Source organism: Peromyscus californicus, unplaced genomic scaffold (genome assembly GCF_007827085.1).
Source record: "Peromyscus californicus insignis strain IS unplaced genomic scaffold, ASM782708v3 Scaffold_21__1_contigs__length_65335640, whole genome shotgun sequence".
Taxonomy (NCBI): Eukaryota; Metazoa; Chordata; class Mammalia; order Rodentia; family Cricetidae; genus Peromyscus; species Peromyscus californicus.
Window position 1 is genome coordinate 2,277,811 of NW_026294514.1, and position 27,387 is coordinate 2,305,197.

General features: G+C 41.0%; 1 protein-coding gene across 9 annotated transcripts in view; it reads left to right on the forward strand.

Annotated features, from left to right (window-relative positions):
- Pms1 (PMS1 homolog 1, mismatch repair system component) overlaps positions 1–26,735 on the forward strand; it is an 82,282-nt gene extending 55,547 nt beyond the window's left edge. For 6 of the 9 annotated variants that reach the window (XM_052749381.1, XM_052749385.1, XM_052749382.1 and 3 more), the window contains 7 exons: positions 4,668–4,790; positions 5,598–5,741; positions 5,906–6,777; positions 15,175–15,660; positions 20,055–20,185; positions 22,851–23,011; positions 26,403–26,735. In XM_052749381.1, the coding sequence (XP_052605341.1) occupies positions 4,668–4,790; positions 5,598–5,741; positions 5,906–6,777; positions 15,175–15,660; positions 20,055–20,185; positions 22,851–23,011; positions 26,403–26,567 (2,082 nt within the window). In that variant the 3' untranslated portion in view covers positions 26,568–26,735. The other 3 variants (XR_008220813.1, XM_052749387.1, XM_052749388.1) reach the window with 3 other exon arrangements.
- The last annotated feature ends 652 nt before the right edge of the window (positions 26,736–27,387 follow it).

Consider the following 27,387-nt stretch of genomic DNA (forward strand, 5'->3'; position numbering starts at 1 on the left):
CAAAGTTCTTAGATGCCACACTCCAGTGTGGAAAACAGTTACATAGACCTCCATTAGCTGTGATTGGATGTGTGACTGGGAGTCACATGAGTCAGTCCTGTAGTGGGTAATTTTTTTCACTCTGTTTTGAGACATTATCAGATCTGTGCTTACTTTTTGTTTTGTTTTATTTTGTTTGTTTGTTTTGATTTGGTTTGGGAGACAGATTTATAGAAAGTAATTTCTGATAGATGACGGGAAGTTTGCTTATCTTCGCATGATTGTTTTTGCATGGAAGAATGTATAATACATGTGTTTATAATGTTCTAGTTCAAGTGCTGGAGAATGTCTACTAACTGTGGAATGTCTGTAAGTAATTGAACAGTCAGATCTCTCTCCTGTTACTGTTTTGTGTCATGCTGTTGTGTTTCTGTTCCAGCAGCCTTCATCACCACACCACACTCTGGCTTGTGTGCTTGAAGACTTGTTCAGTATCAGAATCTCTTTGGATGGTTTCTCATCCTTGGTCAAAAACAATCCTAATTTTTGTTTCCCCAACTGCTACTGGCTATCACCTCTCACGTGATTCTGCTCCCCATCACTTATCCTTGTAAAATTTGCCCCACCATGTTTTCCTTCATTGGGCTGGAGTGACAGATGTGTTGGCCATTGGGAACCTTGGGTACAGAGTGTCTATGTATCGCCTCCTTTTGTGACAAGGGTTTCTCTGTGTGTTTGGTCCTGGGAAGGATCTTCATTATGGGTCGTGACGCCACCTTTGCCCCAGCTTTTGTGAGGTGCTTTCTGGTGTAAATTGTCGGAGCTCCTTAGGTTGTCCTTTTTGACATCTTTCTTCTCTTGGATATTTTTAGCCCTGCTCCAAGCGGAGTGAATGTCTTACTACCACCTGATTTTTATTCCTCAAATGTATACTTTTTTCAGAACTTGGGATTTATTTTCAGTTTTTTCTAAACTTTATTCATAACTATCTATGCTTGCTTGCTTACTTTCTGACTTAGTTGATGCTATTTTTTTTGTTTAAATTCCATGTTATAATATGTAATTCCAGAGTCATTTCCACCATGTTCTATCATTTCTGTTTTCTGAGAGAAAAGAGTTTTATTCTCTGCTATTTTATGTGGCTTGAAACATATTTGCAAGATCGTGGATGACACTGTTTCTGTCGTTACAATTCCTTCCTACACTACAGTCCAGTGCCTGCCTCTTCCCTAGTCCCACTTTGAAACCGGGTGTTGTATTAGTAGTTCATGCCTCTATCCAAGACTTCAGGCTCCAGCTTGGCCTAGCCTTGTCCTGGTTTTGGAGTTGACTCTGTTCTTTCCTGTGACACTGGCAAGTGGCTACAGACAGTGGTCACAATATGTAAGTCATTTTGTTTTCTTCCAGGGAGGTGTTGTGTGAACTTCATGTTCCAAGTGGAAAGACTGATTTCAGTCCTCTGCTGGATTTTAATTTCCAAATGAGGCATCCCATTTCTGATCCTAACCCACACAGGGCCTCCTCCTTCAACCCCCGCTTCCTTCCCGTTATGAGTCTGCACACAACTGACCTTTGTCTGTCATTGATGCTGTTAGTTCTTTTGAAATTACTTTAAACATTGTATCACCCATTTAGGAGAGGGAATTTCCACATGAACTTGTTCCACTATCTTGAACAGAGTATTTAAATGACTTCATTAGAAATGTATGTTATTTAGATATGTATGATGTTATGGAGCTTTACTGGAAAAAAAAGAGAAAGGTAAGGGTTAGCAGATCAGTCAGCAAGGTAAAGAACAGAGTTGTCTGACAGACTGTGGACTCTCTAGTATGGTAAAGAATACAAAAGTTGTCAGTTGGACAGTGGGGTAAAAGTGAGATAAAATACCTTACAACATTTTAATGTGGCAAATTCATTTTTGTGACAGCTACTTATGCAAGAAATAACTACAACATTGCTGTCTTAGTATCAGTGATAGGTAACTTCGAACTAGAGATGAGAACGAAATTCCTTAGAAATTAATTATTGAGCAAAGGGGGACTAAACATGGAACTTAGAGGACCACACTCCTCCTTAAGGACAAAGATAAAGAGACATCGGATCAGACTGAAGCACGGTGTCACAAAGGAGGCAGACAGTCCAGAAGGCGCTGGAAGGCAGTTCATTTGGTAGATCTTCTTGAAGGAGTTGTCATTGATGTCAGGCCTGCACAGTCAAGAACAAACGAGCTTGCATTAGTTACTGAAAGAAAAGCCAGTGTGTTTGGGTGTTTGTTGTCACTTGAGGAAGGGGCTCACTCCATAGTCCCATCTGGCCTGGAAATTGCCTTGTTGCTGTGTGGATCAGGCAGGCCTCAAAACTGCCTCCTGAGTGCTGGATTAACGGTGTGCTGCACAGTGCCTGGAAAGAGATGCTAGTTTGTAAAGGAGGCTGGAGGAGAAGAAAGGTCCACATGAGGAGCAACTGAGAGGATGAAATTTACTGTGTTTTGAGGGGGTTTTTGTTTTCCTTTTTAAGTGGCGGCACAGAGTCTCTACAGTCTGTCAGGCTTTGTTTCTTTATTGATCTGATCTGGGGGTTTTTGTTCTTTTTCTATGGACTAGTCTGATGTTTAGTCTGTGTAGCATTACACACACTGTGGCCACTTGACTCTCTATGTAACTTTCGCATGCTTCGTTCGTTAGTTTTCCAGATTATCTTCATTTTTAAAGTCCAGTGTCTAGAAGTAACAGTGGTTACACCATGGCAGCCAGAGTAGTGAGGAAGGAGCCCACTGGCTTTGTGCTGTGCCTTATTTTCTCCATTCTTCTCCTATGTAGGACACGGGGGAACTTCTCTTTTCTCTGCTCTCCTCATCTGTGTCTTTTCTTTAATCCACATACTCAGTAAGTCCTTCAGAGGCTAACCAGACTCTCCTAGTGCCCAGCTTTAAGAAGAGGCTCATGTTACCTGGTAAATTATACAACCATTTACAAATGCTGTGAAGTTTTACAGTTAATTAAGTGGTATCATCTTGTAATGGATTATCCAGATTTATTAATTTATTTTTTCAAATTGGTGCACATTGGCACTGGGACAGTAATGCACTTAGTGTTCTAAAATTGGGACAGCAGCTCCTTAAGCACTTACTTGCAAGTGCAGGGATAGCCGTAGACATAGGTGACGGCCTACAGGCTGTGTTGTTAAGGGGCGTCATGGTTACTGCTTGACTATAAATAGCGCCTTACTCACATATTTGCTCTCCTTAACCTAAGCTGGATGTTTACCATTAGAGCTGCTCATTGGGTTCATGACACATCTGATTTGTTTCAGATGAGTTACATGCCAGAATATACATATGCCTACACAAGCATGTACACGTGTGCACACACACACACACACCATGAATGTAAAGGGGGAGGAAGGGACAGTCAATGAAATCTAAGTTTTCTGTGCTATGTTGATTATCTGAAGGGAGAAGCAGGAGCATACTCTGCCTTCTGTTCCTTAAATCACTCTTTCTTTCTGGTCACTTTTTCTAGTACCCTTCAGTGTAGTTGATTTTTTTTTTTAATCTTTGGGGGCCTACCACCCAGTTCCCAAATAAGTACATCTTACTTATGAATGCCTGGCCTTAGCTTGGTTTGTTTCTAGCCAGCTTTTCCAACTTAAATTATCCCGTTTCTCTTTAACTACATTTTGCTTCTGGGCATTTTACCTTTCTTTATTCTGTGTATCTTTCTCTCCTTCTTACTCTATGGCTGGCTGTGTGGCTGGGTGGCTGGGTGGCTGGGTGGCAGGCCCCTGGTGTCCTCCTCTACTTTTTTCTTGCTCCTCGATCTTCTCTTCCCAGAGTTCTCCTCCTATTTATTCGCTCTGCCTGGCAGCCCCACCTATCCTTTCTCCTGCCTCGCTATTGACCATTCAGCTCTTTATTAGACCATCAGGTGTTTTAGGCAAGCACAGTAACACAGCTTCACAGTGTTAAACAAATGCAACATAAAAGAGTGCAACACATCTTTGCATCATTAAACAAATGTTCCACAGCAAAAACGAATGTAACACATCTTCAACAATATTCCACAACACTTCAGATTTTTCCTTTTCTTGATATATTTCTAGACTAGGGAAAGTCTGTGTTTGCAAATAACCATGAAAATTTTCATGGTGAAGTTATGTAAGCATTTGTGAAGATAACATATAGTGTATGGCCAGTATTTAGCCATAAAGGATTTAATTCAATGTAAAAGTTTTTTTTTTTTCCCTTAAACACAGCAATGAAAACCCAGTGCAATTAGCTTTATATATGTTCAGAACAGAGGTAGAAACAGCTGTTTTTTGTGGGAAATAATAGTTGAAGGGAAAAAGACAAACAGCCAGTAAGCAGGGGTGGTGTGTGTGTGTGAGTGTATGAAGAAGGAAATTTTAAAATGAGGTAAGGGTGTTTGTAGTATGATAGTTAAACATTTGAAACTAGGGCCATTCATAAAGACTTTTTCACAAATGAATTACAAAATGAGTTAGAGCAGAGAACTTGATTTAGTACTCTTCAGTATTTAGCATGAATTCTCAAGTCATGCTTATCAGCATATATGTGACCTGAAGTTACAAATCTCATGTGTTATTTTGTATGCCTTCTAATATGTTGTATATAATCAGACCTCTGGAACGTTATTGTTGACATTACATCTTCTGTATCACAATTATAGATTTACCTAAGTGGATTCTTTCCAAAGCTTGATGCAGACCACAGTTCCACAAGTCTTTCAACCCCAGAGAGAAGTTTCATCTTTATTAATAGTCGACCAGTACATCAGAAAGATGTATTAAAGGTAATCACTTTTAGGAAGAAAAATATGGATCAGGAATTTAATATTTTTTAAATAATTTTTTCTTTTTCTAAGTTTTATTTTATGTGCCTGGTGCCTATGGAGGCCAGAAGAGGGCATCAGATTCCACGGGACAGGAGTTGCAAATGGTTCTGAGTCACCACGTGGGTGCTGAGACTGAATCTGGGTCCTCTGGAAGAGCAGCCAGTGCTCTTAACCGCTTCCCAGCCCCCAAAATTAAAAACCTTAACTCTGTCATTTGTCAGATTGTTAGGGACCACTTCTAAGAACTTGATTTAAAATAAGGAAAAGAAAATAAATGAAATCCCTTTCATCAAGCAGGTATTTTACTTATGTTTCATTTACTTTTCACAACTCAAAGATGCATTATCAGCCCCAATATGAGTGAAGAAGCAAATGTTAGATGGTTTTTAAAGTATTTATTTACTCACTCTTTTGCTCATGCCTTTGAAACAGGATCTTGCTACTAGTCCAGGTTGGCTTTGAGTACTGGAACAGTACATGTATCGCCACACCTATTAAATGACATCCTGAAGGGAAGTAACCAGAAAGTAGCAGGGGGTCATTTGTACCTTAGGCCTTCAGATCTCCATGGCGCTGTGGTTAACTGTGATGCCAAGTGCATTGAGTGTGTACATCTTAGGAGAGCCTGCGCCCCATGTAGGGTCAGGGCCTCCGTGGGACTGTCCTCGTCACATCTACTTAATCTGTCAATTCACACTTTCGGTAGCATTTACAGTTGGTAATAACAAGGCACTTTTGTCTTTTATTCATTGCTTGTATTTCTAGCTAATTCGATGTTATTATAATCTGAAGTGCCTAAAGGAATCTACTCGGTTGTATCCCATTTTCTTTCTGAAAATTGATGTTCCTTCAGCTGAGCTGGATGTAAATCTAACACCAGATAAAAGTCAAGTATTATTACAGAATAAGGTAACTTTTTTCAAATAAAATTTTTATGTCTTTATGCTATTTATAAACTTATACAGTCTTAACTGCTCCCCTATTAAAAAGACTTTTTTATATTTTTGTTATTATTTTAGATATTGTCCTTTTTTCCCAGTGTGCCCCTAATATATGTTCATTTGTATTCTTAGGAATCTGTTTTAATTGCTCTTGAAAATCTGATGATGACCTGTTATGGACCACTACTAAGTACAGAGTCTTGTGAAAATAACAAAGTAGATGTTTCCTCAGCCAACATGGCCGCTTGTGAAACAGCAGAAACAGATGTGCTCTTAAATAAAATGGAATCATCAGGAAATAATTATCCAAATGCTGACACTTCAGCTGTTCACTTCCAAAATGATGAATCTAGAAAAGACAGTAATCATTATTCAAATCAACAGATAAATGTAAATGACCACTGTGGCGGTCATTTTAGTAGTGAGCACTCTGGCATTAATAAGGATACTAGAAGTACATTTCAAAATATCCCCATGAATAATTTATCATCAGAGGATGTCCAGAGTAAATATAGTAAGACTAACCTTGCAGGTTCCAATGAGCATATCCAAGGAGAAAATGGCAGGAACAGGACAGAAGAACGTGGGGGAGACGGGGGAGAAGCATTTCCTGAGAAATCTCTGGAGATCTGTTCAGATGACTGGAGCAAGGGAAATGTGTTTAATGCGATGGGAGAGAATATAGAACCTGTGAAAATTTTAGTGCCACAGGAAAGTTTAGCATGTAAAGTTAGCAATGATAGTCACCCAGCCCTTAGCCCAAAGGATCTCAGTGATGGTCCTTGTAGCAAAACATCCAATGTGATAGATAACAAGTCTGGACAGCTTACAGCCTATGACTTAATTAGCAACCGAGCAGTCAGGAAGCCCATGTCAGCAAGTGCCCTGTTTATTCAAGACCATCGCACTCAGTTCCTCGCAGAAAATCCCAAGACAGGTTTGGAGGCTGCAACAGCTCAAGCTGAGGCACTGTGGGAGACACTGAGTGAAGACGAAAAACTCAAGTAAGTTTCCAGAGCGTCCTATGCCTCGACGCTCAGCTGTTTCCATTCTATATGACTCACGGGTTAAAAGCTTTCTAAACTTCACATTTATAAAAAACAAAAATAGAAAATGCTTCTTGACTTGACCAAAGTATCTTTCTTGGTATCATTTTTTTGTTGTTATTTTTGAGAATAGGGGTATATTATTTTTAATTTTTGTTTTGAAAACATTTGTCATGTTTACTACTTCCTTATGTACTGTGTGCTATAGCCTCTTTGGTCTCAGTTTGACTCTCCCTTTTCTTTATTTTATTTATGTTAAAGAGGTCTGGAGAGGGTTTTTTTTTTTTTCAAGCTTTTGCGTTAGAGTCGTTTTTATAAATATTTTGCCTGTTCCCTCCTTTTAATCGGTCCCTGAAATAAGACACAGTACGAAGGACCACGCTGTAGGTGCGGAACCAGCTTAGTGCATTTCTGCCTATATTCAGTGTAACGTGTGGCATCTAAGTTTTATCTGTTGCCAATTTATAAATTGTAGTAAGTGTTTGGGGCACGTAAATAAGTGATTTGAGCTGATTAAAATATTATTTGTATCTTCAGAGGTAAGTATATGTCCCAAAACAATAGAATGCGTATTTCTAGCTGGCTTGCACTTGTTGTGGGAACTTTTTCCCTTGGGAGACATAAACAAACATGGATCCCCTTTCTTATAAGGCACCAAAGCCAAACCTAAGTACAGTTCCACCAAAGTCCATCTCAGGGGACCAGTAAGTTTATTGGGCTTAATTACAAGAGCATGGATGAGGGCTTACTTACAGGAGGATCAGTGGCCCCAAATTAGCTGCACCACCAAAACGTCTGACTCCAGCATAGCTGTACAGATGGAATGTCCCCTTCAGGTCACCTCCCACCCTCTGTGTTCTTTATTCCTTTGTATTCCCTCCTCCTCCTGAAACAGTGACGCCATATGCAGTCAAGTCAGAACTGCACACAGCTGCTGGAGAGGTGAAGGAAGCCAGTCTGGAGGCTCAGTGAGGGTCTGATGGCCCTCCTACTCCATTCCTCCATAAGGGAATGTCAACAGTCAGCAGGTTCAGCTTTGGCTCGCTAGCAAGCAGTCACAGCTGCTCTGATGAAGACGATGGCCGTCACCCTGCATGGGTAGCACTCATACATACAATTGTATATCAGTGCAAAATGCTGCATTTTGAATTATCTGGCCCACCAGAAAATGAAGAATAAAATTAGACTTCCAATCACTTATTATTATCTAATTATTTCAAATCTCTGTCAAATATCTGGAGAAATATTTAAATATAGTCCATCACTTCTGGTTTAAAATTCATTCTAAATAAATGAAGTAGTTGGTTAACTTTTCCATGTCTTCATTTAATTCAGTCTTAGGAATAAACTGTCAGTTACAAATAATAGTGATGACTATTAACACGTAAGATACTGAGCTGTATTAGAAAACTGTTACTAAAAGCAGCAAAGATCAAATGTTTGCTCTCTTCTTAAATATCACACACATGACAGCGTGTTTAGGGGAGGGTGTGTTTGTGCTTTGTTCTGTTCCAAATGTTTATCAGCGTGAGATGCAGTGAACCTGTTACCCCATTTCATCCCATCATCCCATACTCAGTTCTGCTTTGTGAATAGCTCCCCCATCATCCCTCCTACCCCTCATGGTTCTGAGGCCAGTCTGAGGCACATCAACTTCATAAATATGTGTGTATGTATCCTTAAGAAATGAAGGTATGCATTCATATTTTAGGAATAACCATAATATAATTGTTGTAACATGGTTTCATATGTACAGATGCTTTGCCTGCATGTATGTCTGTGTGCCACATGCACGCCTAGTGCCCATGGAAGCCAGAAGAGGATTTCATACCCCCTGGGATTGTGAGTCTCTATGTGGGTGCTGGGAATCGAGCCCAGGTCCTCTGAAAGAGTAGCTGTTGCTCTTAACCATGGAGCCATCTCTCTAGCCCCTCATAACTTTTTAAACAATTCGACTTAGTACATGAAATAGCCAGTGCTCACAATACTAATTATTTCATAAAATGTCAGATTTTTAGAATCTTATTTTGGACTACTATACAAATAGGTTCACACAATTCCAGTTGTCTTCAGTTTTACCTAGATGATATGGTTATGTAGTTTAAAGATGAGTGAGTTCTTTGAAACTTCACATGGTACCCCATAAATGTGTGTAGTTCTCCTTTGTCAAGTTGTCTAAGGAAGAAAACATACTTCCGGTTTCTGGGGGTGTGGCACTGTGCAAACTCGGGAGCCAGGAGTTTCTCTCAGCCTGCGGCAGCTTCTCTTTTTGCTTTGTGAAGAGGAGTAGTCAACATTATCCTGCCTGTGAGTCCCAAATTGTCAAACAAGCCTCCTCTGAAGTTTTCTTCAGCAGTGTTATGGAATCCATTTGGAGCAGGCCTCAGGGACTGCACCTGGGACCTGCAGACAGCCATTCTCTGATGGCTGTTGGTTGTCTGTATCTTGTTGTGAGGAGCAGACGAGGTAATGGCCGTTACAGCACAGAGCTTTGTCTACTGTGTAGAGAGTGATTTCTGGGTTCGTGTGATTGGGGCTTTTAAGCTGTGACGTGAAACTTTGTCTTGTAAATGGCAGTTTTCATTTGCTCTAAGTCAGTTCAATTGACATGGGTTCCAGAAACACAGAGGTGCCTAGAAAATACTGATGTCTTGGAATCAGACGCACAAATGATTTTTTAAAAAGCAGAATGTTTGTTTCAGGGCCAGAGGTCCTTGGACCATGATCTACTGGATCAGGGCGCTTGCACCGTGATCCATCCACTGGATCAGGCCTGTTCGTTCTCCCGGAGCTTTCTTTCTATAATCCTCAGTTCTGCAAAGAATAGAAAGTGACCCAAGAGGAGACCTGGGAGTGCAGCTGAGTGGCAGAGCACCGCCTGCCTTCTGTGAGTCTCTGGCTTCTGTCCCCAGGACCACCTCCATAGACCCTCCTGGCTCCCATACCCACTGTCACAAAGGGGGCCTCCACCTCTCCTGAGGACCTGGCCTGCGTCCCGACCGACCACCGGGGTGGACCCTTCTGCAGAGCTCCCCCTCCTGCTTTTCACATTTCCTCCCCTTTTTCTTCCTCCCTCCCTCCTTTCTATCTCCTTCCTTCCTTTAGGAAATACTAGTTAAGGGTGTTCTGGCTAGTCGCTTCAGTTAAAAATAACATACATTTCTATTCATAAATAGTATCCTCTGCAGTTTGCCGTCTAGTGATGATAGAATTTTATGAGTTTTTTTATTGAAATTTTACTTTTTACTACAATATATTCTGGTAATGGTTTCTTCTCAACTCCTCACAGTGATCTCCACCCCATACCCATCCAACTTACCGCTCTCTCTCTCTCTTTATCTCTCTCTTTGAAATACAAAGAATCAAGAAACACATACACAAGTCACAAAAGCACAAAAACAGAAACCAAAATACGCACGGAAAAGACTAATAAGACCCCCCAAAAAAGCCCAAACAGTCTACAAAAATGCCATTGAGTCCATTTTGTGTTGACCATCTACTGCTGGGCATGGGACCTACCCTGCGGTGTGGTTTATATACACTGGAGAAAACTGATTTTTCCTTTACAGGTGGATATAGTTCATGTCCACACCCCTCTCTCAGTGCTGGGCCCTATCTGCCTTGAACCTGTGCGGGCCCTGTACATGTTCCACAGTCTCTGAATTCAGATCTGAATCATTCCTGTTGTCTGGAAGACACTGCTTTCCTGGAGTCCTCCATCCCCTCTGCCTCTGACAATCGTCAGGTCTCCTTGTCTGCACGGAGGACTGAGTCCTCCACAGTCTCGCTGTGAGCGTTGTTCATCGTCGGCCTCTGTTCGGTGCCTTCTACATAGAACTGTAGAAGTCTTCATCATAGAACTGATGCGTTTAAGGAAAGGGAAATATGGAGAGTTGGGAGAAGACTTAGCAGTTGTCCCATGTATGGGACAGAAAATGGCTTCCTTGTATAAAACTAACTGGGAAGGTTTCTGGGAGTTGTCACAGGAGAAGGCACACAGTGCTGCTGAGGAAGTGAAGAGACCCTGGCACAGGTGAGGATGTGCTGAAGAGAGACAGGACTGGCCAGAGTTTCAGCGTCTGCTGGGAAGGTAGGGTGGACTCGGGCTAGGGATGCTTAGGTCTCTTCTGATTTTTTTGTCCTCTTCTTTTCCTTACCCTCCTCTGGTGGGTTAGAATCCAGGTGTGAACTATGTACCTCCCCTGCCACTCAGGGGAGAAGGGTCCTTCAGTCAGTAGGTCTTAATTTGAGCTTTCATTTGCAATATATAAGTATATTCCTACTTAAAATAACTAAGTGATGTAGCAATTTGGATGTTACTGGAAATGATAAATAAACTTTATAATTCAATGTAGCCTTTAGTCTCAGAAACATCATTTAACCTGACTGTTTAGTCAAGTCAGTGGGGATACTTTCCATTCAAGCTGCTAAGTCCCTTAATGGTATTAAATACAGAGGTAGCATCTGCTCTTACTTAACATTTACCTCGTATTATTTTGGACATAACTTTTTATGTTTCCCAAGGAACTAATTAAATAGACTTCTTGAATAAATCAAAAGATTAGTACCATATGCAAAAATTTGCACATTATAATTAATTACAAATGGTGACCTTTATCTTGAACTCATTTTCCACCCCATAGGAAAGTCTGGAGTTCTGATGTCTAAGAGCTAAAAATAGACTTATTTCTAGTGCCTGTGAAAGTAAACTATTAAAGATCATGTGTTTTGTGTAACTAACCCATATGTTCATGTTCTAGGTATAATTGTAAAAAAATAACTTTGAAAAGTATGAATATGAGAAGTAAATGATTAATTGTTCACCCAGTTTGCAATGAAACAGACATTTTTTGCAATCTTATCCAATTAACATCTAGCATTTCTTTATTCAGAAACATGTGGCTATAAACTGCACACTATGTTTTAGTCTGTTGTTTCTTGGCCTCACTTTATAACATACATACAAGAAACATTCTGTAGAGTCTAAACCAGCTTCTTACAGGACCAGAAATAACCGTAGTTCTCTAGGCCCAAGTTTAAAACTTGTCAACTTTTGGTCAGATGTCTCATTCCAGCTGTAGTATTTGTGTTTCTTTTTGTTCTCGTGTTTGTTGTGTTGGGGATTGAACCTGGCCTTGTGTATGCTAAGCATGGACTCTGCCACGAGTGCAGCCCCAGCCAGCACATAGGCTTCCTGACCGCAACTTAGAGTAAGCCTCGCCTTTTACAGTGTGCCAAGCAACTCACTGCTGTTACAGAGCTAGGCAGTGGATGTACGCTGCCCACATACTATAAATGAGTACCCTGAGGGGCAGAACAAAGTACTTGGCACTAAGTTTACGTGGTTTCTAGGCAGCAGGAATATGCCAAGCAGGACACCAGGCTCTCTGGGGTCCATTGGGCACTGCTCCCTGAGGTGAACAAGGAGCAGTTAATTCTCATGTGACAGAATCCGTGTGGAGTGCTCAAGTAGAGCCATCCAGTGTCAGCCAGGCCTGAGCGTGGAAGCCAGGCACCTCAGTTCCTCACAGTGTGCATGGCACTGCCACTGTGGTGGACTGCCTTTGGCTCTAGAAGCTTCCTTTAACTCCTTTTATAACTGAGAAAAGAAGAAAGCCCTCTCTAACTGTTGTACCCGCTATAAATTTGAAATACCCATCGTTTACACTGTTGAAGTTGAGTTACATAGTTTAGATATGTTGGATTTACTGGAATTTATGTATCACCTGATGACTTTAAGTGAGAATAAAACAATTAACATTAACTGATGGATTAAATGGTGTGCTTTTTACTCCGTCTGCTATTTTAATGACTTTATTGTGTAGTCTTTTTATTATTTATTTGATTTTAGAATGAAATTGCTCTATAGAATAATCTGGTCTTGAACTTGTGATTCTCCTTCATCCACCTTCCAAGTGCCTGGACTGTGGGCATATGCTGCCATGTCTGGCTCCCCAACACTTTCTTAAATCATTCTTTAAACTGGTAACATTTACCTACAGTGGAATGCAAAGATCTTAGCAGTATAGTTCAGCACATTTTTGGAAATACACACATCTACCACAATGAAAACATGCATTGCCCTCATCCCAACTACCTCCACTTTTTTTTTTATTTCTGTTATATTACCTTGGTTTTACCAGTATTTAAACTTTAAATAACTATTTGACATCTCTGACTTTTCAACAATATTTCCATGACATCATTTTTAAGTGGTAATGTCTAGTTTTATAAGAGTAATAAGGTTTGTTAATTCAACCTCTAATTGTTGGACACTGAGGCTAGTGTGAATGCTACTATGTTGGTTAGTTTTCAGATATTTGAGGCTTTTAAAAATAAACTTGGTTTCCAGTTTAACATGAACAGAAAGTTAGATTTCACTCACCTTTTGCCATGTCTGGCTCATCATATTTCCTGTCCTGGTTAATGTTCTGTGTTCACAGATAAAGCAGCAGAGTTTCTGCCAATCATTTAAGTTGAAGTGGTTAGCAATGTTGCTCAGATTTGTCATTTCACTGACATCTTGTAGTCTGTTTATGCCACTGATCAGAAGAAGAAAGGCACACACATTTGCGTGTTAGGCTCCTTAGTGGCCCCTTCAACTCCAATAACTTGGCATTTCGATCTGCTTCATCTAATGTTGTCAGTCTCTCCTTTTCTTACTCTTTCTGTTTGTATAGTGTATGCATTTTTCATTCTATGCTACCTGTGTTATTTATTATAAAAGTGTGACTGTTAAAAGCCCATAAAGCTAGGAATCCTGTCCTTTAGTTAGATTTAATATAATAATGGACGTTGTTGGCATTAGATCTGCCCTGCCCCCTGTTGCCTGTTCCTGTCTTCCTCAGAGAGGTTGCAGAGGTATTCAGGGTTTGAGTGAATACATTTTAACATCTAATTTATACTCCTGCTTACTTTGCTTAATACATCATGCATCCTTTTATGATGCTTCAGTTAAAGTTAATACCACACAGTCTCACATAAACCTAAAAGCCCACAGATGTATTGATTCATGCTTATGTTATTATTCTCTTAAGAGTGCAGTTACGTTAGCAGAAAACTTATTTTATCTGAAGGTATTTGTTCAGTCTTCCCTGTGAAGGACATTTGTGGTTGGTAGATGTGAAGCTGCACATTCAGCCAGCGTTGCACTGTCCTCTTGGTTTCCTTCTGGCTGACTGATTTGGGGAATTCACCTTTGGTTTTCACCAGCTTGCTTCTGGTGTATCGGGCAGGCTTTGTTTGCATTTAACCTGCCTGGACTTGAGTTTCGTAGGTTGTTGACTTGTCATTAAGTGTAGTTTTTTTTTTTTTAATTGACACTTCAGGTATTGGGATGCTTATGCATGAGCCCCAGGCTGCTTCAGCGATCATAGGCCCCTTTCTTTCTACTCACAGTGGTCATTTCTGTAGCTCTTCCCTCAGGTTCACTGGCCCGTCTGTCGTTTCTATTTCTGCTCTGTAGAATGTTCCATCCAGATACTGTTTTTAGTTCTGTGCTTTTCACATCTTTCCATGTGCACATGTAAATTCTGCTTTCCCCTTCAGACCCTCCTATTCCCTGTTTTTCTCTATTGCTCATCCCAGACTCCCAAAACATGTATACAAAACTTCTTATTTATTATAAATCTGAGTCACTTTGAAGGTGGCTTTTCCTGACCTCTCCTCTCCTTGGCCATGACTCACATTTTTCTGTTTTACTTCTTGGGTGGTTACTTAATTGTGCAGTTGCCATTATGGGTAATGCCTGTTCACTTCAGATGTCTTTGAGCTTGTGGGATTTTGTTTTGCATTGAAGGATGATGAGATTCACTCAGTTCTAGGGGGTAGAGTGTTTCCTCCTATGATATGCCCCTCTTCTAGTTTTAATTGAAAGCCCAATGTGTTTACAAAGCCCCACATGTAACTCAGACACCAGACTCTGTTTCCCCTGCACTGGAAGCAGCTGGAAACTCTGTTCAGCTCATTAGCCTTTTAATGTTTCCTGAGGGCTCCCACACATGGGATTTTCTCTCAATTTCAAGTACTGGAAGCAAGGATCTGTGTTCTGATGACGCAGGCTAGTTGGTGTTGTCTTCTAGCTAAGTTCCTGATGCTCCCACCATCTAATGCTGGATAAGAGCTCCGTAAATGCAAATGCAAGTCCTTCTCATTTGCTTTTGACTGCTTTTGAGAAGCCAGTTTCTGTGTTCTGTTTGGGGTTTATCTTAAGCACACACAAGAGGGTCGCTCTAATACACATTTCCTTGTCATTATTGAATAACAGCTCATCCATTATTCTTAGTAAAATTTACTTCAGATGATTATTATGTTTTTATTATGAGCTCATTAGTCCTGTTTTCTCTCTGTTCTTAGATATGAAGAAAAGGCTAAAAAAGACTTGGAACGATACAATAATCAAATGAAGAAAGCTATTGAACAGGAGCCACAAGTATCATTAAAAGATGGCCGGAAAAAGATAAAGGCCACCAGTGCGTGGGGCTTGACACAAAAACACAAATTGAAAACCTCATTATCTAATCAGCCGAAACTTGATGAGCTCTTTCAGTCCCAGAATGAAAAAAAGAAGAGTGAAAATATTAAAATAGCAGAGGTCCCCTTTTCTATGGAAAACCTAAAAGTAAGTTTTAAGAAACAAAAGAAAGTTGACTTAGAAGAGAAGGATGAGATCTGCCTGATCCACAGTCTCAACTTTCCCGATGCATGGCTGGTCGCGTCCGGAACAGATGTCATGTTACTGAACCCATACAGAGTGGAGGAAGCGCTGCTATTTAAGAGACTTCTTGAGAATCATAAGCTGCCTGCAGAGCCGCTGGAAAATCCAATTATATTAACGGAGAGGTATGGTGAAGTAAGAGGCTTTTTGATGTTTAGTGTTAAAAGTTGAAAGTTCTTTTCTAGTAGGCATAAGTGGCTCACATCTTGACTCAGTGAATCCCAAGCTCGTTTCTCCTATACCTTTGTGGCTTCTCTAGGGTGACTGACAGCTAGAGTGCTGTGGCTGTCTTTGATATTACACTGCTCTGACATTGTCAAACATACACCAGAATGGAATTACACAGGGAGTGCCTGTAGCAGTCATTACCAAGGTTCTTTGCCCCGTCCTGTTTCTGCCCATATACAAGTGTGTACATAGACAGGTTTTCCTTTCATTCATTAAAGTATGTGAGAATAATTCTTACTCTTAGTCCTTTCATATACTCATAAAAATGATTAGTTTCTGACCTAATCACAAATGTCTTTTTAATACCTTACTCAATAATAATAGCTTAGAATTGTTCCTCATTGTTTCAAAGGGTTTTGTTTTGTTTTGCTTTGCTTTTAGTTTTATAATTTTGAATTTAATTTCTATATGTAAGTTCTACATATTACATATGGTTGTATTTTTTATTGTGTGATTGATTTACTATGTAACAATCACTGGAATATTCTTTTATCTCTTTACTTTTCTTGGCAGTGAGTTTTTTTGGTTTGGGTTTTTTTTTTAGGATTTATTTAATTTTTAGTGTGTGTGTGTGTATGTGTGTGTGTATAACTCACATATGATTAGGTGCTTTTAGATGCTAGAAGAGGGCATCAGACCCCTGAAACTGCGGTTACAGGTCATTGTGAGCAACCAGCTTTGAGTGCTAGACACTGAACTCCAGTCTTTTCTGGAAGAGCAGCCAGTGCTCTTAACCACTGAGCCATCTCTCCAGCCCCTGATATGGTGCTCACCTCTCTCCTCCTGTCTTTAGCTGGAAGTTAACCTCAGGAAGTCGGGGAGATTTAGGTTCTGCTCTCCAGCAGGTAGGGCTGGCTCCCAGGAGGAAGGTGTGCTTCAAACCTCTCCCGCACGGTTCACTAGCTTTGGACGAAGGTGATCCTCCCTCTCAAAACTCCCCAACTTCCTCTCCATCTAATATCTAATAATCAGCTGATGATTGTTGCCTGAACTAGTTGTATTTTTCATTGTAAATGGGGTGCTTCTTTTATCTATCTTTTATGAGTAACTTGCTTTATGTACAAATGAGTAATAACCAACCTGTAAACTTTTTTTTTTTTTTTTTTTTTATGCTTAGTTTCTAGTCTGACACAGACTGATGTACTAGGACAAAGTAGCTAAAACTCTGCAGTTTAAAGGCTGGTTAGAATGTTCTCAATAGGATACATCACTAGATAACTTCAGAAGGACCAGGAATAAAGAGAGCGGTGTCAGTGTGTGGGTAGGTTGAGGACATAGCCATCTAATGAAAAACAACAGGGCGCGAACACAGGAGAACATTGTCCAGTCTGCATTTTCAGTAAGGCAGCAGTGACCACATGACGAAAACCTAGGACCGTCCACAGCATTTCTAGAGACCGACTCAGGAAGCTCACCAAAGGAGGAACTGGATGCAGTTGCTCATAACTTGACAGCAGTTTCTCCCTGTTTCCTCATGAACAGCCAGGACATATCTAATTTTGTAACTTAATTGCTTTTCTCAATGGTATTTATAGATTTTCATTTACTTTTCAAGAAATCTTGTCCCTGTCTAAAATACAGCTTCTTAAACATGTTTCTCTGAGTGACATCTGTTGTTTAGGGAGATGCATTAAAAGCTGTTGTTTTCGTGCCCATGCTCGAAGGGAAGCCCACTTTTCTTGACTGAGTGTCGACACTGAGAAAAGTGTGGTTCCAAAGGTCCCCTTCACAGCTAATGCTGCTCTGCTAATGGAGTCCTGAACTGAGTACCTCACTGTAGTGATTGGGTAGTTATGGACTGGATTCAGTGTTCTCAGCAGAACTCTGATGCCAGTTGTGTAGCTTGCATCTGAAGGGAGTAAGTGAACTCTGCATGTAACACAGACAGCTCCTGTTTGCTGAGCCCTGACTGGATGAGGGAAACTGCTGTGATCTTACAGGGCTGGTTGGTCACCTCACAGCTGAGTGAACCAACAGAACAGCTCTTAGGTGTGCTTACTCAGTCAGTCAGGAAGCCACACACCCAGGATTCTTTTCTTTTTTCATTTTATACCAACCACGGTTCCCCCTCCCTCCCCTTCTCCCGCTCCTCCCCCATCTTTCCCCTACCCCACCCCCATCTACCCCTCAGAGTGTGTAAGGCCTCCCTCAGGGAGTCAACGAAGTCTGGTATACCAAGTTGAGGCAGGAACAAGCCCCTCCCTGCTGCACCATAGCTGAGCAAGGTATCCCACCATAGGAAATGGGCTCCAAAAAGCCAGTTCATGTATCAGGCCTGGTCCCACTGCTAGAGGCCCCACAAACAGATCAAGCTGTCACCCACATTCAGAAGGCCTAGTTTGGTTGTATGCAGGTTCCCCAGCTGTCATTCCGGAGTCCCTTAGCTCCCACTAGCTTGGGTCAGCTGTCTCTGTGGTTTTCCCCATCATGATCTTGACACCCGCCCCCCCCTTGCACATATAATCTCTCCTCCCTCTCTTCAACTGAACTCCAGGAGCTCAGCCTGGTGCTTGGCTCTGTATCTACTTAGGCTCTATGATGACAATTAGTATATTCACCAATCTGATTACCAAGGTAGGCCAGTTCAGGCACCCTCTCCACTGTTGCTAGTAGTCTTAGCTGGGGTCATCCTTAGCTAGAATTTCCCTAGCACCTGGTTCCTCCTTAACCACATAATGGCTCCTTCTATCAAGATATCTCTTTCATTGCTTTTCTTCTCTGTCACTCCTCCAACTAGATCCCTCCTCTACCCCCAGTCCCAGTTTACCCAGCCATCGGGGAAATGCAAATCAAAATGACTCTGCAATACCATCTTACACCTGTCAGAATGGCCAAGATCAAAAATGCTAATGGCAGCCTATGTTGGAGAGGATGTGGAGTGGGGGAACTCTCCTCCACTACTGGTGGGAGTATAAACTTGTACAGCCACTCTGGAAATCAGTATGGCAGTTTCTCAGAAAAATTGGGAATCAATGTACCTCAAGACCCAGCAATACAACTCTTGGGCATATGCTCAAAAGATGCTCAATCATACCACAAGGACACTTGCTCAACTATGTTCATAGCGGCATTTTTCATAATATCCAGAACCTGGAAACAACCTAGAAGTCCCTCAACCGAAGAATGGATAAAGAAAATGTGGTACATTTATACAATGGAATATTACTCAGCAGTTAAAAACAAAAACAAAAAAACAAAACAAGATGTCATAAAATTTGTAGGCAAATGGATGGAACTAGAAAAAGCCATCCTGAGTGAGATAACCCAGACCCAGAAAGACAAACATGGTATGTACTCACTTATAAGTGAATGTTAGCCACAAAGCAAAGGATAACCAGGCTACAATCCACAACCCCAAAGAAGCTAGGTAAAAAGGAAGACCCTAAGAGGGACACACATGGATCGCCCCAGGAAGGGGAAATAGTTAAGATCACCCAGGATTCTAATACAGACTGCTGACCCATGGAGCCTGCATTTCATCCTTACCACAAGCTTTCAGATTGATTTCAGAGTTGGTGAGACAAGCTAGAAATACAGCCAAAGCATTCTGTGACATCTGCTCTCACCATCAGTGGAGTCCTCAGCATTCTGAGTGATTGAGAGACTTCATTTGTTTTCCAGGGGGAATGTATCTGTAACAGCATACTGCACCATCACCTAGCGTTTTGTTGTATGCCTAAGTAGACCTCTCTGCTGTGGTAGGCCTCTTTTGTAGTGACTCTTCTGACTAAGTAGATCTCTCTGCTGTGGTAGGCCTCTTTTGTAGTGACTCTGCTGAGGAACCTTTGTCAAGTATGCTGTGCTTACTGAAAGAATCTCTCCCAAGATTTGATCTAAAAATTTATCAGTGTTTGGAAGAAAAAAAAAAATCTATTTAACCTTCTTGCTGTTGAAGAAGCCTCGAGTAGCATTTGATTTTAAGTATAACTACTTGAGTAGCTTGTTGACTCAGGGTGTGCTTTTCATTTGTGATAGCTACTTTAAAGGTATTTATTGTGGGTCAAGTTTTAATTTGTATTATATTTAGAGAACTACTATTTACATTTCTCATTGAATTTGTAACATTCTGGAAGAGACAAGTTGTCCTTTATATCTGCCCTTCCTCTTTTCTGGGCCTGCTCTACAGTGGGTCTCTTACACAATGCTAACAGAAGGCAGATGCTTTCTCACAGAGCTCGGCACTTCCAGGAATGATAACACTTTTCCAAACACCCTTGGATTAGCTCCCATGAATCCTCTTATTTCAATCTGAATATTTAACATAAAGAACCGTAATCTCTTTCTTTTTCAGTCTTTTTAATGGGTCTCATTATTTAGAGGTGTTACGTAAAATGTCAACAGCTGAGCAGAGATGCAGTGGACCAACTTACCTGAGTGACCCTCGTCTTACAGCAAATGGCTTCAAGATCAGACTGACACCAGGTACAGTAATGTGGCGTACTGTCTCTGACTTGAAGACCTTTTCCCAAGAGCTGCATTTGGCTTTCAGAGTTCTCTGTCAGGTGTGCAGAAGTGACTTCCTTCCGAGGGCCACTGAGGTGATCACTGTACTTCCTGTTGTCTTCTGACATGGCAGCCCAGCTGCCTTCTTGTGTTACTCAGCAATCAGAGCTCTTTGACAAAACAAGTATGTGGAATAATGGGATGGTCTAATGAAAATGGCCATTTCTTGCTGTTTAGAAGTATTGACTTGTTTTGCCAAGTGACATGGAGCATCAGCTGTCTCCCATGAGTGTCTGGATCCCATGGCTTTGCCAGATAGATTGAGAAGAATGTATCTGCCTCGGGGATTCTTTGCTGACCTTCTCTGTCTTTTTGTAGTTTCCATACTGCCCTAGCCCCCGGGTTAGCCCATCTGTTACTTCCCCTTTTTCCTCTGTCCAGTGCCACAGCCACCATGCAGGGAGACTCCAGTGCCTAAATTGTCACACCCAAAATGTAGGAAAGGTTTTTTTTTTTTTAAAGGAATGCTTTCACAGAGGCACAGAAGACAGTAAGTGGGGGCCAGAGAGGTGGCTCATCAGTTAAGAGCACTGGCTGCTTTTCCGAGGCATCCACGGAGCCGCTCACAGCCATCTGTAACTGCAGTTCCAGGGGATCCGACAACCCTGTCATCTTCATGTTTCATATGGTGCACAGACATACATGCATTCAAAACATACATGTAAAATAATAGCAATAAATTTTAGAAAGAAAATAAATAACAACAATGTACAGAAATACAGAGCTGGATATCTGGAAAAAAAAAATGTTTCAATGTTCCAAACTTCAAATTTTGCTTGATTTTCAGTTTGAAGGTAAAGACACCTCCTGGGAATGCCTTGCCTCCGTGGATCCAGCTGCTTATACTTGAGATGGAGATTGCATGTCCAGATCACACATTTCTCGGTTTCTTCATTAGTAACAACTAATAACTTTTGAGAGTACCCCTCAAAGAGTTAACATATCAGCCCATTTACTCCCGTAGCAGTCTCCAGAGTAGCTTCTATCTCAGTCTTCATTTTACAGATGAAAAGAATTAAAGCATGGAAGAGTTAAGTTTGCTCTAGAGGATAGTCAGTGTGAGATCTAGGATGGGAACCCACACAGCGTGCCTGAGAGTCTAGCCCTTAACAGATTTGTTTCATAGTCCTCCATTAAAGACAGTGTATTAACTTGACAAAATTAGTGTAAACCCTGAGGTAACGTGAATCAGTGGCAAGGCTGAGCATGATGACATGTGCCTGTTACCATACCTTGAGAGGCTGAGACAGGAAGAGTGCTACACATTTGGGACTAGCCTCATGTATATAGTGAGTTTAAAGCAATCTTGGGTTACATAGAGAGACCTGTCCCAGAACACAAGCACACAAACAAAAAGTAAGCCTAGTACTCTGCAGTAGCATGGCTACAAGTTCAAATCCTTTTCCAGTCTCCAGCCTCCCGTTCAGACCTGAACTGAGAGCTTTTCCTCGAGGCCTCTGGTATCTTTTAATTGGAAAATTTGAAGTGTGAAGAATAGTGTGAGAGAGAGAGATTGATTTTTATTCTCTATCATGTCTCTGTCTGTGTTGCTGGAAGGTCCTTTTCTTCACATTTGTATAAATAGCTAAGGGTGGACTAGAGGCTGCTGCGTCCTCCTCCCCTTGCTTGGTGATTTCGGGTCCCTCTTGAGGACCTTGTGCTCTCAGACTCACTCCATCTCCCTTTATTAAACTCTGTAGCTCATCTTTTAGTGCTTGATGATACAGTATCTCATCTTTCCTCAGTTATTTCCTGGGAAGAACGTTAGCATTCCTACTGTTCCGTCTGCCACTGTTGCATCCTCCATTTGGACTTGAAACTAGGACAGGTTAGAGTACATCGTTCAGGTCCCTAGATCTGCAACCCTGCAAGTTTTACCACATTCCTGTTGTTATTAGTTCTGGGTAACATGATATTGATTTCAATATTAAGGATCCTGTCACTCAAACCGGATGAGTACCTTCTGTTCCCTAATGTGATGCTTTGGAATATACACTGTTGCAATGTTCTACCCAGTTACACATCCGGTCATGTGGCCTTTCATTTTAATGACTAAGTTACCTAAAACAGCTTAATAAATAACACCAATTTCTGGAATTTTCTTAGTTGAATCTTTGAATAATCACTAGCATTTTTATTTCCCGAAATTCTATAGTAACAAGATACTGTCTCTGTTTTTATTCTTGGTAGGTTAAAATAATTGAGGTCTTTAAAGTAGATCTAAGGCCATTGGGCTAGACTTGAAGTACAGGCAGCAGTTGATAAAACACTTAAACCACCATGATTTTAATAAATGTCATGGGACTTCATTCTCTCTCCAAAGTAAGCAATGTTCTAAGCAATTCGAAGAACAGACCAGTCGGAACTGAGATTAAATTAAATTATATAAAGCACACGTGGTGTCACTGACCACCTATGACTTAATTGAAGTCTTCTGGGAAATTATTATTTGTTCTCCATGAAGGAACAAAACTGTCCTCACTAAATGTTCTAACAGTGATTTTTGTTTCCAGTGGATATGTTCTGGAATAGAATTTTAGCTAACTTAACTATGCCCCTGTGTGTTTTTGTTTTTTTCTCTCAGGAGTTTCCAGTACTGAAAACTACTTGGAAATAGAAGGCATGGCTAAGTGCCTGCCCTTCTATGGCGTGATGGATTTAAAGGAAATTCTTAATGCCATAATCAACAGAAATGCAAAGGAGCTCTCTGAGTGCAGACCTCGGAAGGTGACGAGTTATCTGGAGGTGTGCCTCGTTGTTCACATGGGTGGCTTCAGTTTTACAGCTCTTAATCAAATCTTTTTGTTTTGTTTCGAGATAGAGTCCCACTCTGTGGACCAGATTGGCCTTGAGTTCTCAGAGATCTGCTGCCTCTGCCTCCTTCTTTAACCCTCTGCTAGGATTAAAGGGCTGTGTCACGCATTTAGCCCAGTAGTAAATGGTTAAAAGAGTAGATTCTAAAACGTTTGTTTTCACAAATTGCTATTTTTTAAATTTTAATAAAAATATTTCACAGCATAGAACTGTGATAAATGCTGTGAGAGATCCTTATAATGCAGTTTTTAGGCACTTTTATTTATGAAACATTCTGTAGGATTGTCTTCTATTAATTTCATGCATAATCTCAGAATGGTTTCCAAATTGTTCAATTTTTATCCCATATTATTTGTCTAAAACATTGTATTAAGATTCTAATTCCTGAGCTCTTCAAAAGGAAGAGAAATATCTAAATTACTGTAAAAATGGAACTAAATTGTTGAATAAGTGGAAGTTTTACTTTGATAACATTTTATCGCATCTACCAAAATGAGGATTGCAAAATTCAGTTTAAAAAAAAAGAACGTTTAGAGCAAGTGGGGTTTGATGACAGGCCTGTCCCCCCAGCAGTCAAAAGACCTCTGAGGCAGGAGGAGCACAGATTTGCAGACAACCAGGCCAACATACCTTGTCTCAGAAATAGAACTTAAAAGAAGAGGGCTAAGCCCATCCCAGTGTCGATGAAGGACCACGACTTTTGTCCTTCGTTAAAGTCAGCTGGTGTTATTTTCAAAACAAACCTGGGCTTTGTTTTCATCCTCTTTCTTGTCTGTGGTGTTCAGACACAAGGCATGCCTGTCCCTGTGACTCTGGAGAGTACACTCAGACCAACTCTGCTGACCCCTTGGGAGCTTCGTCTTGTGGAAATTCCCAGCCTGTTGCCAGGGCAATTCAACATGGATGGTTTCAGGGACCTCCAAAGAAGTCTTTTTCTTAAGAGGAAAAAAAAAAAACATGTGGACAAGAAATAAGGTTTCAGAAATAATGGAGAAAAAAGCAATTGAGACTAGACTTAAATGGTTTTGCTGATCTGAACCACATTGGAGTAACTAGGTATGATTGTTATGGGGAATGGTCTTTCAAAAAAGAAGTTGACCAGGCACACACCTTTAATCCCAGAATCTGGGAGACAAAGGCAGGGGGATCTCTGAGTTAGAGGCCAGTCTGGTCTACAGACTGAGTTCTGTGACAGCCAGGGCTACACAGAGAAAGCCCTGTTTGGAAAAACCAAAAGAGATTGGTAAATATTCCAGTGTGATGGAGAAATGTTAGAAAGGACATGCATAATGGTCTCTGTATCAAGAGCCAAAAAAAAGAATGAAAAATTTTTTTTTCTTTTTTTGGTGTGTGTGTGTGTGTGTGTGTGTGTGTGTGTGTGTGTGTGTGTGTGTGTGTTTTAAGACCTCGCTATATAACCCAGACTGGTCTCAAACTCATACCAGTCTCAACCTCCCAAGTACCTGGGATTACAAGTGTACACTGTCAAGGCTAGCTAAAAGGAAACAGTTTTAGGTAAATGGGAAGGTATATGAGACACTCCCTGCTGCGAGTGAAGGGGTAAGGAAACATTAGTGTAACAGATCTGAAACCAAGAGAACAGGTACAGTGAAAGAAAGGACTGTCCCGGGAGGAACAGGACAATCTCCAGGGGTCCCTGAGGGCTCTTAAGACCCGACATTTGTATTGGGTCAGACCACAACAGTTAGTGGCATGACTCCAGTACTGTTTGGTAGAATTTACCCTGCACTAAGAATTAGAAAGTTGGATATGGTGAAAGACTAAGGTTCAGTGAGAGAAACCTGAACACACTGTATTCCAGAAACTTGCTAAGTCAGCCCCAGTGCTGGATTCTGAAGAGTTCATTCACTACTCGACCTCAGGAGGGAAAATGTTCCAGGGAGGTATGGTGGTATTGTGTTCCCCAAAATATTGTGCACCCTAATAAACTTATCTGGGGTCAGAGACAGAACAGCCACTAGATACAAAGGCTAGAAAATGGTGGCACTCACACCTTTAATCCTAGCATTCCAGAGGTAGAAATCCCTCTGGATCTGTGAGTTCAAGGCCACATTGGAAACGGCCAGGCATGGTGACTCACGCCTTTAATCCCAGAAAGCGAGCCTTTAATCCCAGGGAGTGATGGTAGAAAGCAGAAAGATATATAAGGCGTGAAGATCAGAAACTAGAAGCTTTTGGCTGGTTAAGCATTTGGCTGGTTAAGCTTTCAGGCTTCTAGCAGCAGTTCAGCCGAGTTTCATTCTGGATGAGAACACAGAAGCTTCCAGTCTGAGGAAACAAGACCAGCTGAGAAGTTGGCCAGGTGAGGTGGCTGTGGCTTGTTCTGTCTCTCTGATCTTCCAGTTCACCCCAATACCTGGCCCGGATTTGTTTTTATTAATAAGAACTTTTAAGATTCCTGCTACAAGGAGGCTTGTGAGTCTGAGAGTAAGGAGAAGTTAAAGGTCAAAGGGAAGGAAAGACAGATTCTGTTGGAATACAGAGGTGGAATGGTTGGAAGGGTGATGAACCTGTGACTAAAGAGAATAATGTTAAAATGCAACAACTCTGGGGAGCAAATTTTTTTAATACTAAAAGAAGCTAGTTTTGTTTATAATTCTTTTCCCCTAAGCCATTCTTCCTGTATTGGAAATGAGCATTTCTATACCAAACCTGAGGACATTCCCTTTGATTGTGCAGGCTTCATAATCAGTCCACCAACCACCTGACAGGCAGACGTCCATGGCAGCTGCCACTGAAGCCACAGCGCTCACCAGCATCACAGTGGCCATCAGCCTCAAACCCCATTTTCCACTGCAGCCACTTGGCAGGCTTTCCGTAATTTCTAGTTCCTTCTCCATGTATCCAGAAAAACTCCAGTCCTCCTGTCCTGGAGGGTGGTGACCTGGTCAACTTCCGTCTGGTCCCTTCTCTCTGGGCCACACCCGTACAGAACGTTCCATTCTCTGAAATGCTTTACTTTGCTCATGACATTTGCATGTTAATTGAAAAGGCTAAATGTCATCTCTGAGTAAGCGGTCCCATTTACACAGTCGCTGCTACTTACTGCCCAGTTCATTGTGTGTATGGTATTTACTCAGTTTTTTTGTCTCCTCAGTTTTCTGTTTCTCTGCATTGAAATGTAAATTTCACCAGAAGATCTTGTGTTTGATTGCCCACTGCTTTATCTCCAGAATCTGAAGCATTGTTGGTGCTTAATAAATATTTTTTGAGTCAATAAAATTCGGTTTTTATCTTCTAGAATAATGTGTTTTTACTTCAGGGTCTATCAAGATGAAATATGTCACTTTTCTTTTCACAGGGAGAAGCAGTCCGTCTGTCAAGACAGCTACCCATGTACTTACCAAGAGAGGACATCCAAGACCTTATCTATACAATGAAGCGCCAGTTTGGAGATGAAATTAAAGGATGTGTTCATGGCCGCCCATTTTTTCACCATTTAACCCATCTTCCAGAAACTTCATGATTAAGCTTATAACAATTAGTTACTGTTGAAATTGGTTTTTAAACCATTTTTGTATTATGTATCAAAATGATTATTTTATAAATGAGGATTTACTAGCTTATTTGTATAGTGTTTTAAAGTTGTAAAATATATAAATAAATAAAATGCAGGATTGATTTTGTTCTCATATCCAGTCTTGAAACTAACTGTAAGCTGTAGGCTCCATAGGAGAGAACAGGTGTGCTCATGGGCACCTGACTTACGAAGTTAGCTGTTTAGAGAGAATTTACCCATCACAGCTCAGCTGGCACATCACAAAGGAGTTTTCTGCCCAGTTTTAAAGTAGGGTGGAGAGGTAGAGAATGAGAACATGACACAATAAGGTATTGCTGCCTCTCCAATTTGAGAATATTTTAGCTTTAGGTTCAAATTTTGTCAGAGAGTATGCACGGGAAGATCAACATTTTTAACAGAAAAATTAGGTTACAATCTTTTTTTTTCCCCTCACATGTATTCATTCACAAACCAGGTCAGTGTTCCAGTACTTTACCAAAAATTATAACACAATTTGTTTAATGAGTGCATTTGGTGTCTAAAGTAAGATATGTTGTAGTGGGTATGGTGTCTCCACACACCATCTGCAGTTCTCATAAGTCATCTATATAAATACTTTGGTGCCTGTCCTGGAACTCACTCTGTAGACCAGGCTGGCCTCAAACTCACAGAGATCTGCCTGCCTCTGCCTCCCCAAGTGCTGGGATTAAAGGTGTGTGCCACCACCGCCTACCCATCTATAAATTCTTAATCTTTGTATGTATATACAAATTATAATACCTGGAGT